We start from the raw sequence: 12,482 nt of genomic DNA, 5'->3' as shown, positions 1-12,482 counted from the left end.
AATAAATAATTTAATTTTTTTAAATTTTAAAATAAAAATTTATATTATAACAATATTTTATTTAATTTTCAATAAAATATTATCTGAATTGCATAACCAAACGAGATTATAAGTACCATAATAATTATAGAAAATATTTAAATTAAATATATTTTATCATAGAAATAATAATAAAAAAACTTTTGATTTTATGTTGAAATATGGAAACCGCATTGGATTTGATTTTTTTAATTTTTATTTTATATAGAGATAATACAAAGTCTATAAATAAAGAAGACTATAAGACAAATCACTTGAAATTAGTTGGATCTAAAATTGAATTTATTTATTACATGATTTATTATTAGAAAATACAAATCATATATAAAGCGTACAATTTCAAAGCAGATTGAGATTAGTCTAGTGTAGCTTCTACTGTCCCTCCGAAACTTACCCGCCTGTCACATCGGATAAATTCGATAGATTTTCGGGTTGGATTTTGACACATATGAGTCCAAATTCCCAAGATCGGGTGCTTCATAGGCTCATACCGCGACAGCTAATCATCCAACAACGTGGTAGTAGGCCCATCTTAAATAGTGGGCGGCGCCGACATATATTTTTAAGAATAATAAAAACATAAATTAAAATTATGTAAAATGTAATCAATCTTATGATTTATTCATAGAGATAAGTTTTTTCGGAAATATGTTTATATGGATTTTGTTTTTACGATATTCTGTCAATGGCATAAGATGTAAAAGTAATTTCTGGCTCTTTATTTTTATATAATAATATATTTTTTTATTTATATAAAATAATGTTATTTTATAAAAATATTTTTAATTTAAAATATGATTATATAAAATATTATAAAAATATCGTTCGTAAATCATTAACTGGGGCTTGCACATCCAAGCCAAAGTGAAAGGAAAACGTGGCAGATGTAAAGACACATGTCGGCGTGGCGAAGGGGCTCGTGGGATTTTGGAAAGGGCCGACAAAATTGACGTGGGTAATGGGGGTGGACCCCAATCTTCTGGTTGTGATATTGTTTCTAACATTGTTGTCAGCTTTCTGAACACAGTTATGTAACAGTGGGCCCAACGACCTTTTCCCCCACCAACGCTTCTCCCCATTTGGACTTTTTGGCTAGTAAATGCTTCGACGGTGGTAAAAAAATAGATTTTTTTTTATTATATTTACAAGATAAATTATGCCTACTCCGGTTAAAAAAATAATAATTTAAGCTTATAAAAAAAAATAATGCTTATAACAGTGAATGTAGACTTCACGTAATTATTTTAAAAAATAAATAAATATTAAATTAAATTTATTTTTTAATAATAAATTATATATTTTTTAAAACGATTACATGATATTTATTTATTCATAATAAAATATTTTTTAACAGTAATTTTTTAAGAAATGATTAAATAAAAATTGCACAACTTAAATTATCTCTAATATTATTTTATTTATTTATGTGTTTTATTCCTATAAGTTAAAAATAAAATAAAATACGAGTAAATAATTGGCAACAACCTGGGAATCATTGCCGCTGTCTAATTTATTGACCGCATTAGTTGAACTTAGACAAGGATTAAGGAAACCAAACAAAAGTTTCCCGCCTTTCTAATTTAAGTTTGAAAAGACACATTGAAGTGCAATTCTTTTGATTTAAAACCAAGTTAGGTGGCGGGTTGGGTCCCTTCCACTTCCTACTCTTGAATAATGGTTGGGCCCGAAAAGCCCAAAAAAGATAAAGTCAAAGTCAAGTGCTATCACCTAAAAATTCTAAAAGAAAAAAAGAAAATAAATTGCCATCAAGGCTCAATGTCAAGCTCAATGCTGATAAAAATATAGTATTTTTAAAAAAATGTGGTATAATTTAATAATGTGGTATAATTTAAATGATTTTTTAGTTTAATTATTATTTTTTTTTTTTTTTAAAAAAAGAAGAATTAAAACCTCTTGACATTGACAAGATGTTTACCGGATTTCATCAGTTAATTAAAGGAGTAGATGGACCTCACGCAACAATAATCCCCTGCCTATGGAGCCATTTACTTTTGAGGAATTTGAGGCATTCAGTCGTCGTCTAGCCAGGAAAGGGTGTAGGCAGAGCTTGTTCCTCAGACTCTGCTAGCTGCCAGCCACTTCCGGTCACCCCCAGGCAACCTCGTTCCGACCAGCGAAGTTAAACAACAGAGTGCAATCCTGTTGAGTTCTATTTACGACATCGATCAAGAGTACTTAGGGTCAGAAAGAAGGCAGAGGAGGATCGATGAATGGAATGACATCGATGATGAAAAAATGCAATGCTTGGCAATGGCAGCGTTAGGTATTGAGGATGCATGCATGCATGGATATATGACCGGCAATACTACACTACTTCCTCTATTTACTATGCGTTTTCTCTACTTTTGATGGTATGTTCTTCGATGAACTGAGTTCGAATTAAGATTTTTTGAACAGTGAAGACATGTCGTTTTTAGCTCTTGTTGATCTTCTCTTTTAGAATGCTCGAGGGTTTTTTTATTTTTTTGCCATTTGTTTGATGAACAAAGTGATGAATTTTGCTGATGATCAGGTTCTCCCCCATTCAATTTTTATTAGATAATTTCATTTGAAAAGGCCAGTTTGCGAATCATAAATCGCCATTGATCGGTTGTAAGGGAACTTTCATGACTTGAAAGGGGGAGCCACAATATAAATCAGGAGACCCACAAAAACTAAAAACAAAAAAACAAAAATTGACATATTGCTCATGCTGCACGCAGCTCCTAACGTGGCCTTTCGTTTTCATGAAAAAAAAAACTTTGTTGCAACACTGTTGGCAAGCCTTTTGCTCCCGTGTTTCCTTCTCCAATCGCATCATTTGATCAATTGTCCACCGGGAACAAATGTCACCTCCCATACCTGGACAGATTTGCCTAATGATCACTGAATCCCCCGGGGGCCCTCCAATTAGGTCACATATAGACTCTAGAACCCCGTCGGTCATCAGAAAATTTGATAAATACAAATATTTGTTTATCTTGGTAATTGATGTTTCATTAAACATATTTGCAAGTAGATTAGTGATGTTATAACTATAAATTAAAAGAAGTTTTATCCGAAGTATCAAACTCAGGAGATATATATGAATCCTCAAAACATTATTGGAGTGACGGCCTGGACCACCAGCAATATGGTAGGTGGTTTAAGCGATGGGAACAGGAAAAATGGAGGTGGGTATGGGTTTTGTTGGCATGTTGGGGCCATAGGCGGTGATTGTGGGGTCCAACAGCTAGTGATATAACCTGACTTTAGATGTGTTCATGGTTCATACCCTATTCCTCCATTTTTGAATTGCTGCAATATTAGACTAATGGTGTTGACAAAGCCATGCCCATTTCGTACAAATCCGATTCCGTTTGTGGGTCCATCCTCACGAAAAAGATAGGGAAAAAGAAAACGAAAAGCAACATAAAGAAAGAAAAAATATATATATACATTTTGTCTTTCTGATCATCAAAAGCGAAAGAGAGAGAAATCGAAATCAAAGTGGAAGATCTGTGACTTGGAAGCTGGAACCGTCCCAATATTCTCATTTCCTCCATATTCCATCAAGTTCAGCAATTTAATTTTCTTGGACCAATGATTCTATGCAACTTTTTACGTTTCAAATTTTAATTGTTTCATTAAAGGTGCGGGTTGAACTGAGGCTGCTGCCCTTTTTCTTCAACCACTGGACAGTAAATGGAAAGAGGAGAGGGCAAACGCGTGTGGTTGAAGATTACGCTTAAGCAGAACACCTTTTATTACACGTTTACACAGCATAAATAAATTTATTTACAAATGATCAAAGGACTCTACGATAAAGGCAACAGGATGTCAGAAGTTCAGGACTACATGTCCTTTACTTTGAGAAGTGTTCTGGAAGGTACAAGTCCATACCGATCTGAGTTAGGGAGGAGAGTGGGGACCAAAATCTGAGAACTGTAACTTTGACGTTGGACCAACACCAGGAACAGCAAAATTGGAAGTGGACTTTTGAGTTTAGGCCAAGGTTTTATATTTTAATTAGTCTGTAAAATAATTAGGGTATAATATTCAATACTCAATCCAAAAAATCTTAGATAAAGTCATATTACATCTGCAAAAATGGGTACGAGCCACGTGTACGATGCTGACAATAAAGAGAAGTCCTTTTCCAACAACCTACTTATTTTTCAAAGGGTGTTCGTGCTATTGAAATTTTGGGAAATCAGTATAGTAGTTATCCAAATACACTATGCAGACTGGAAAGACGAGTATTGCCCACGCCTACTCTCCATATAAAGCCAAGCAAGACTCCAAAATGGATTCATTCATTCAAATACGAAACAACTTTTTCACTCTGCACATATCTTCTTCTTTTTTAATATATACATACATATATATATATATATAACAAAGCCAGCACCAAAGGTCACAAATCTATCGGCATCTTCTTTCCATTGTTGACAGCTCCGCCTATAGACGTGTCTGTTTCTCTCACGCGCACATGCGTTGAGAAAAATAGCATCGTCGTGATCGCATAAAGGGAATAAAGGTTTCGGATATATAGTAACAGCATCATCATAACAGGCAAGACAACAAAGATTGGCTCAAAGATTTAAATAAAAAATTGAGGACTACTGTTTTATGTGCTAGACATATATACACGTACTCCCTCCATTGCACAATATTTATGTCAAAAAGATTGTTTTGCGTGTTTCCCTGGAAAACTAAGACCCGAGAAACAAACGGAAATAATCCCAAAGCAAAAAGGAACTCCATTACAGCCCCAAAAGAAGAGAGAGAGTTGGTCTTGCCTTCCTCTCCATCTTCCACGCCATTTCTCCCTCCATTTCTCCTTCTCGTCTTTCCAACGAAATGAAACATCAATCCACCTCCTTTTCCCCAGCATCCTCCAATGTCATCCCAATCAGAATCAAATATAAATTTCTAATTATAATCCAGGATCAACCCCGTCAAAATATGAACAATTGTGCACACATGAATAGACATACATCCCGAGCAAATGCAACATGGAACCATCTTTCCCCACTCGGCTCAACTACCCAAAATTGTGGGTTCGACTCTGAGCATGCCTTCCACAGCCGCGATTCCTCGAATTTTACCTTCTTCCATTATTTCTCAGGCTGATAGAGGGTATGCAAATTGAACTTTTAGGCAAGAAACCTCCTTCGCACAAACTAAGCCTCAGATTGAATATTTTTTCATAAATCACGCTCACTTCCCATATGGAGCGTTGAAATGTAAAGCACCAAGGGAAGTTTCACTCACCAGCGGGTTGCTTCTGCTCTGCTGGCTTCACCTGAACCGGTGTGGAAATAGGAACATAGAAGCCAGAGGGTAAAAGCTGATGCTGATTCCCGGAGGACTGTGCAGCACCAAACTGGGTAACGTGGAGGATACCCTGCGAGGGTAAGCCGCCACCTTTCATGTGGCTAGCAGCTGTAGCAGCAGCAACTGCCTTTGCAGGATCAGAGGTGTTAGTGTTGGCCAGCGTAACTGGAGGGCACAAAGACAACATCCCAGTTGAGGATGTACCCGATGACCCCTGTGACTGCTGCTGTTGCTCACGGCGGTTTCTTTGAAGATAATAGCCACCAGCAGCTGATGCAGAGGTTGTGCCGGTTAGTGCTTGCATGTAGGAATTAGGGAAGAAAAACTGGGCTGGCTGTATTGCTTGCTTTGGTGGCTGCTGTGGTAGCAATTGAGGCCTAGTTGAATTGCCCGAGGTAGAGGCAACATGGGAATTTCCAAGGATTGAAGGAACATTCCTCCCCCCAACTGGCGATGACTTTCGCATGGGCACCGATGGTGAATCCTTGGCTTGCGTTGATGACAGCATAGAACCTGGGCCAGCTTTGTTGGCTGTGGAAGAGGACGTAGTAGTCCTTGGGCTTCCACCAGCACCCTTTGACATCGAGGAAGTTGTGGGGGAACCAACCATTACCTGAGGAGATGCACACTGGTTGCCGTTGGAAGGTTGTTGCCCTTGTGCTATTGTTGATGGTTTTGCACTAGCTCCAAAAGAAATTTGCGTGTGGCTTTGTTGATTTCTACCTTGCTGTTGTTGAGTAAGGTTTTTAAGGGATGAGGAGGTTGACGAGGATACAGACGGAGAAGGAACTTGTGAAGTGGTTGTACGTATAGGACTCTTCCACTGAGACTGAGCTGGGGTGTTGTTGCTCGTTTGGACAAGGTTTTGGGGAAAAGAAGAGAGTGCGTTAGTAAACTTAGCGGCCATAGAAGATGGTGAAGGGAGGTGATCCGAATAAACACTTCCATTACTCGCTGGAGTTTTGCTTCGAGCAGCAGTGGCTGCTGCTGCTACAGTGAATTGATTCTGCTTCTGATGTTGTATCATCTGCTGCTGCTGATTCCGGTGCAGTTGCTGTTGGGAACCAGGAGCATTGACGGTGCTGATAGCAGCAGGCATAACAAGACCAGAACTCCTGCCAGAAGCAGACCCAAGATTAAGAGCTCGAGCTGAACTATCAACAACATTGTTACCCTTTACGGTGTTAACTGAGGTATCAGTCAAATCCTGCCTGGAGAAGGCAATAGACTGTCCAACTGGCACTGGAACCTTTCCCGGCATGGCCTTTCTTTCTTCTTCCACGTTAGAAGAATCACCGCCTCCAGTTTTCCCTTCTTCAGAAGCACGGAAATTTTTCTTCTGCTGTGCCGCTTGAGCAGCGGCAGGCATAATCTGATAACCTTGCCTTGACATCTCAGGGGAGGGTGAGTCTCCCCTCCCCGAGGATGGCTGCCATCCAAGGCCCTGTTGAAAAGCTTGACTCTGGGCAATCGATGTAATGCCCAGTGCAGGAGTGCTAGTAGCACCATTAATGGAAGCAAAAGACATTGCAAAAGCTTGAGAAGGTAGAGGTTCCACTCCCGCCTTTGAGCCGGGCTGTTGTGGCTGCTGCTGCTGTTTTTTTTCAGTACTGCCACCGCTTGTAACACCAGCACTGCCCATTGCTGCAGGAGTCATTAAAGCAAAGTTTGGAGGGTGCATCGGTACTGCAAAATTCTGGCCATAAAGACGGCTATCAGCAATGTTTGCACGAGTAAAACGGCTATCAGCAGTCGACGGGCTGTCTTCCCCACCCATCTCAGACTCAAGTTGGCGAGCCTGGTGAGGTACATGTTGCCGCTGCTGCTGCAGCTGTGAAGATTGGTTTTTGGGGGCAGGAAACCCTTGCAAAGTTCCACTGCCACCATTGACGCCATTCGCATGTGCTCTCTGCTGCTGATTCTGCAAGTGCTTCTGAGAAGTCGAGGAAAGCATTGCATTCTGATGAGTTTGTTGTAGGCTTTGCTGTGACTGAGCAGGTGGTTGCTGTTGTTGCTGCTGCTGATGATGATGAATTTGAGGATGGAGCATTTGAGAAGAATAGAAGGACCCATTGAAGAATGGCATTGCCTGTGCATGGGTTCCTCTATAAGCTGGCGGTGCTCCAACATGAGCAGGAAGTGGAAACGGATAAGCATTGTTCTGCAAAATAGCCAAATACTGAGTTTCGTTTCCAGGCATACTTGGGTAGTTGAAGCTCATTGCTGGAGCAGCCGCAGTTGCTGGGGCACTCACTGGAGCAGAACTAGATGCACTTGACGAAGCAACACTACCGGCAACAGGAGACTTTACAGGGCCAGATCGAACAGAAGCAGCTGCCGCTGCAGGCTGCTGCTGGGTCAGGGGGAAAATGAAAGCAGGGGTATGCTGCAATTCAATTCACAACAAACTCAGAAACTATCAACAAAAGTTGCAAAAACAATTGTGTAGCAATTACATAGAAAACATAAACGTACCAAGATATTACTTGGTGCTCCAGGAGGCATAGCTTGCTGGATCAAAATTTGCTTTCTCTGGGCAGCATCCACAATGTTGGCTGCTGCTTGCGAACCTTTATCCTTGCCGGTATGACCAGGATACACAGATATACCCTGCCCCTTGTCTTGTGTGGAGTTCAAACCCCTACCAGGAATGTTTCCATGCAATTCTGCTGAAGGCGCCAAATTAAGATTGCCGGGCTTAGCGCCATAAAGTGATGCAGAACCAGCTGCTGCAGGCCAGTAAGGATTCATCCTCGCAAGTTGCTGGTGATATTGTATATTCCGAGCAATGTAATAATGCGTTGCACACCTCTTAGGCCTAGGTTGAGCAAAAAGCAACTGTGGTGGCTGCAAAAGTTGGAAACTTCATTAGCAAAAAAAAAGAAGGAATTGAATATCCAAAAACATAACCCAAGAAGTACAGACTTACTTGCATAGCAGCAGGAGATACGGTGCTCCCATCCACGGATAGAACTCCCTGCAGAGGTGCCATATATCTGCTGAAGAGAAAAGTGTCATTTCCCCGGAGAAGATTATCAAAAGCACTGGCATACCGCGAATAACCGAAAGATCAAGGACCACAAACAAATTAACCCGAGCGTACCCCATGGGAGGAAGACCGCCCGGCCAACCAGGAACAGGCATTGGCAAAGGTAGAGAGCTCGTTTGGGCTGCCAGACAAAAATAATTTAAAATCAGAATCCCCATTAGGCCATGAGGATGTTCCAGGAGAACAGTAAAGCAAAGAGAAAATATATAAGGTGAAGTACCAGATCTTTCAGTGCTAGCGTGCTGTGACTGCTGGTGGTGATGTTTCTGAACATGATGGTGTAACTTGTTGTTGCCGCTTACACTAGCTGTGCCGCTATCTCTATCGGTCTTCTCCAAGTCGAGCTGGAGGTCGATGATCCTCTCATGTCCAACAACCGGCTTTTGAGATTCAGTTTCTTCCGCTGCCACAGTTTTCGCCCTTTCGTTTTCTACATTCACGGCCTCGTCCTTTCCTAATTTAACCGCCTTCTCATTTTCCATCTTAATTTCCTGCGCATCCAATTAGATCAAAACGTTACTATATGAAACTCAGACCGAAACAATCAATACCACAGAGAGAGAGAGAGAGAGAGAGAGAGAGAGAGAGAGAGAGAGAGAGAGAGAGAGGAAAATGATAAAAGCGACACCGGCTGGCCCACTCACCGTATCCGCATTTGTGACCATAGATTTAGGATCTACGGCCACAAACTCAGTCTCACTGTCTCTTTCCGGTGATGCTCTCAACGGAGGTGGGGGAGGAGCCTGCAAATCCAACCCAACTCGGTAAAAGAAAATAAAAAATAAAAAATGGGATTAAAATTTTGGTGAAGACTCAAGGAGAGGCCGTCAACAAGATCATTACCATCAGATCTATCTGCAACTTTTCTTTGTGGCCCTCAGTCTCAGAGATCGTCGAATTCCTGCACAAACCCCCCAAAATCAATCAGATATCATTTCACAGCTTAATTGACAAGTTCTAAAGAAGAAGAAAAATCTGAGATGCTCACGCTTTATTCGCCATCGCATCTTCTCGATTATCATCCAACCTAAGCACAGGAGATTCCTTCCTGGGCGTCTGACTAGGTTCCTCCTTACTCACCCTCACATCCTTATCCTCCGACTCTTCCGTCAAAAGCTTCGAATCCGATGTATAATTGCTTTCCTGCTTAACAGTCAACTCCCGTTGTGCCTCCGATGAGGCCGGAACGGCTTCGGGATTGGCTAAATCGTACAAAAGTCCACCATTTTCAGCTGTGGATCCCAAGTTCTTCTCCAAGTTCGAGGATGATGAAGTTTCAATTTTCGTCGGCTTATCAGTCTCGGCTTTCGTGGTGGACGAAATGGGACAGCTCCTGACCGTGAAAATCGAAGAGTTCTCGTCGTCGTACTTGACCTGTCGCGGTTTTTTCCTCTTTGGCGCTACTGTTACGAGTCAAAGACACCAATTTTGTCAGTCGACGAAGAACAGAATTTCAGCTTTGCAAAAAAAGGAAAATTAGTACTGAAGAAATACAATATAAGTGAGCCCTAAAGGTCCATACTACCCACCGACGGTGGACATTGGAGTGATAGAAGAGCTAGAATTCTGAGGCAAAATGGACGATGACTGAGGTACAGCAGACGTTGAGCTCGAAATCGGCGATGAGACCATTGGTTTGGCGTCACAGAAAGATCTATTGGCGTCTCTGGGTTCGAACTTTAGAGAATCGGTAGCCAAGATTTCCTGCTTGGGATGGCCCTGGGGCTGCCTCCCCATTTCGAACAACACCTCGGCTATCTCTATCTCGATCTCATCCTGAGCTGACGACGAAGGCTTGGAAGATAATTTCGGCGGCCGCAGTTTCGGTCCATTGGCCTTCTACAACGGCAGCGAACCTCGTTAACCACAAAATTAAAGGAAAACAAACACATGAAAATTAAATTAAAGATTGTAAAACCAGGACTCACCATCTTCTTCCGCCCCGAAGCATTGGAAGAAGACGGCGAGGCCGGAGGTGGCGACGCAGCCGCAGCCATTGAAACTAGGCCCGCTCTCACCGGCGATGTTGAAGCCTGCCGGTTAATTTGCTCTCCTCCAACATTGCCACTACCAGCCCAACATTCGTGCGACCTCTTCGTAGATGCTGGAAGGAAAAAAAAAAAAAAATCAGAACAAAACAAAACAAACATCAAAATCGGATATCCACAAAGTTGAAGATTTTTCAGCAAAAAGACGGTAAATCCAGAACGCTATCCTTCTCCTCCACTGCTCTACCTGATCGTGCTTTTCTGGGAACCGAAACGCCAATCATCTCGTCGGCGGCCTTCCAAGTCGGCGCTGCTCTAAAAACTTTGGCCGGAGGAGGAAAGCTCTTCCGATGATTGGGTATCGATGTTGACGAAGATAACGGTGCGGGGTTCGGCGGAAGCATCCTGATGGACGCGGCTCCGTCGTCATCCTCGTCTTCTTCTTCGTCATTCACGCTCTCCTCCGAGCTCTCCTCGCCACCATCATCTCTGTTGGTCCCGTGCAATAATCTATCGCCTCTTCTCCTCTTGCTCCGGCTCAGCCTATCCCTATCGCGGTCTCGGTCGCGGTCCCGATCACGATCTTTCTTTCCGCTTCCTCGATCTCTTAGCCTCGCTGTCTCTTGCAGCTCCACCGGCCCGTCTTCCTCTGCAAAACGTGCACCAGAAAAGAAAAAAAGCCACTAAAAATCAGCGAAAACAAAGTCGAAGAAGTGGTTATTGGTGAGAAGCTTTAGATCTGATAGAAATTTACACACCTGGGGAATCTCTGAGACTGCTACTTCTATGCCGACGCCTGGATAAACCATTCGTCGCCATGGTTGCCCTTCTCTGTTCTCTATTCCTATCCATCTCTGCTTCGATCTGCTTTTGTCAAATCAGCTACATCCAAAAAATTAATCCGGTAGCTCATCAAGAGAACCCGACCATAATTCTCCGAAAATGGAGTCGCGGCCAGTGGAAATTTCAGGTACCTAGCTGTCTCCGGCGGCAAGCCTATTCACTTGAATCGAAGATCTGTCTCATCCACGTATTAGCGGAGGCAGAGAAAGATTTCAGTTTTCGTTTATCTTTCTCCTTTCACTCTTTCGCTCTGTGCTCCCACTCTCGTTGCCCCTCCTCTCCTTCTCTCTCTTCCCAACCTTTCTGTCTTCACTTTGTGGTCTAGTCTCATATCATCGTCTCGCTATTTCACTCTCAGCCAAACCCACTACAGATCCCCGTCGACGACCAGGATTCACACACAGCAGTACATACTTCCATCTTAGCCGTTCACTCCGCAACATATCCAGCGGTTCCAAGTCGCTAAAGCCAAGATGGCATAATCTCCATCGTCCAACTAATTTCTCTCTGAAGGCGCCTAAACCTTTTCCACGATTACTGCCACGTGTCAGTGTCATTTCTTCCTCCCCAAGCTTCCATGTTTTACTTTAACTTCACTACCGATTTGGTATGAATATTTTAAACAAAATAATAATAATAATAAATTTAGAGCGAGGAACAGTGTTATGGGAAGGCGCTGGAATTTCCCCATGAGATGTCGTGACCGGCTGTCGCCGGTTCCAGAGAGACCTTGGTAAAAGCAATATGACGTTCACAAGGAATCTAGGTGACCGCAGAAAATATCGTTCCCCCCAACCAATTATTTTTTCCGGTTCCCCGTTCACAATTATTAAGGATGTTTATTTATTATTGAATCACAAAAATATTTCCAGAAATTGACTCGTGGGACCACCTGCAAAAGATACAAATTGCCATCGGACGCACCATATTAACTATTACTTTGTGGCATGAGTTCTATCTGCCGTTCGATTTATCCTACGTGGAGACAGACCCTAATAAGCATACAAACCCACCACCGGGACCAGATTCCAACGATCGAGCACAGTCCGAGCTGGCACCGAACCAAGCGGCCTCCTTGTTGATCCCAACCGTTGGCTTTATCACATCGACGTCCCAGATTGGGAGAGAACTCGAGTCACGGTCACGGAACTTCCGAGACGTGTGGGTCCCTCTAGTGTTCCTGGTTTTACTCCACGCGCTTAAGGCGGAGTTCACATTTGTATTTTAGTAGTACTACTGGGCTC

The 12,482-nt window shown here is 42.3% G+C and overlaps 1 protein-coding gene across 6 annotated transcripts; it reads right to left on the bottom strand.

Annotated features, from left to right (window-relative positions):
- Positions 1-4,608: 4,608 nt before the first annotated feature.
- On the bottom strand, positions 4,609-11,568 carry LOC122300546 (protein TIME FOR COFFEE-like). 6 transcript variants are annotated; one of them, XM_043111286.1, is made up of 12 exons: positions 11,154-11,568; positions 10,643-11,044; positions 10,336-10,511; positions 9,937-10,246; positions 9,396-9,810; positions 9,251-9,308; positions 9,052-9,150; positions 8,628-8,898; positions 8,462-8,528; positions 8,288-8,357; positions 7,834-8,205; positions 4,609-7,744 (listed from the first exon to the last, which is right to left on the bottom strand). In XM_043111286.1, exons 1-12 carry the CDS (start codon positions 11,245-11,247, stop codon positions 5,288-5,290), a joined length of 4,791 nt encoding a protein of 1,596 aa, XP_042967220.1. In that variant the 5' UTR covers positions 11,248-11,568; the 3' UTR covers positions 4,609-5,287. The 6 variants fall into 6 exon arrangements, with proteins under 6 accessions (XP_042967220.1, XP_042967221.1, XP_042967222.1 ...); XM_043111287.1 differs by having other exon boundaries at positions 8,288-8,354; XM_043111288.1 differs by having other exon boundaries at positions 9,937-10,243.
- Positions 11,569-12,482: the final 914 nt, after the last annotated feature.

Source organism: Carya illinoinensis, chromosome 2, assembly GCF_018687715.1.
Source record: "Carya illinoinensis cultivar Pawnee chromosome 2, C.illinoinensisPawnee_v1, whole genome shotgun sequence".
NCBI lineage: Eukaryota > Viridiplantae > Streptophyta > Magnoliopsida > Fagales > Juglandaceae > Carya > Carya illinoinensis.
Note: the sequence above shows the minus strand (reverse complement) of the source record. Positions and strands in the feature narration are given on the sequence as shown.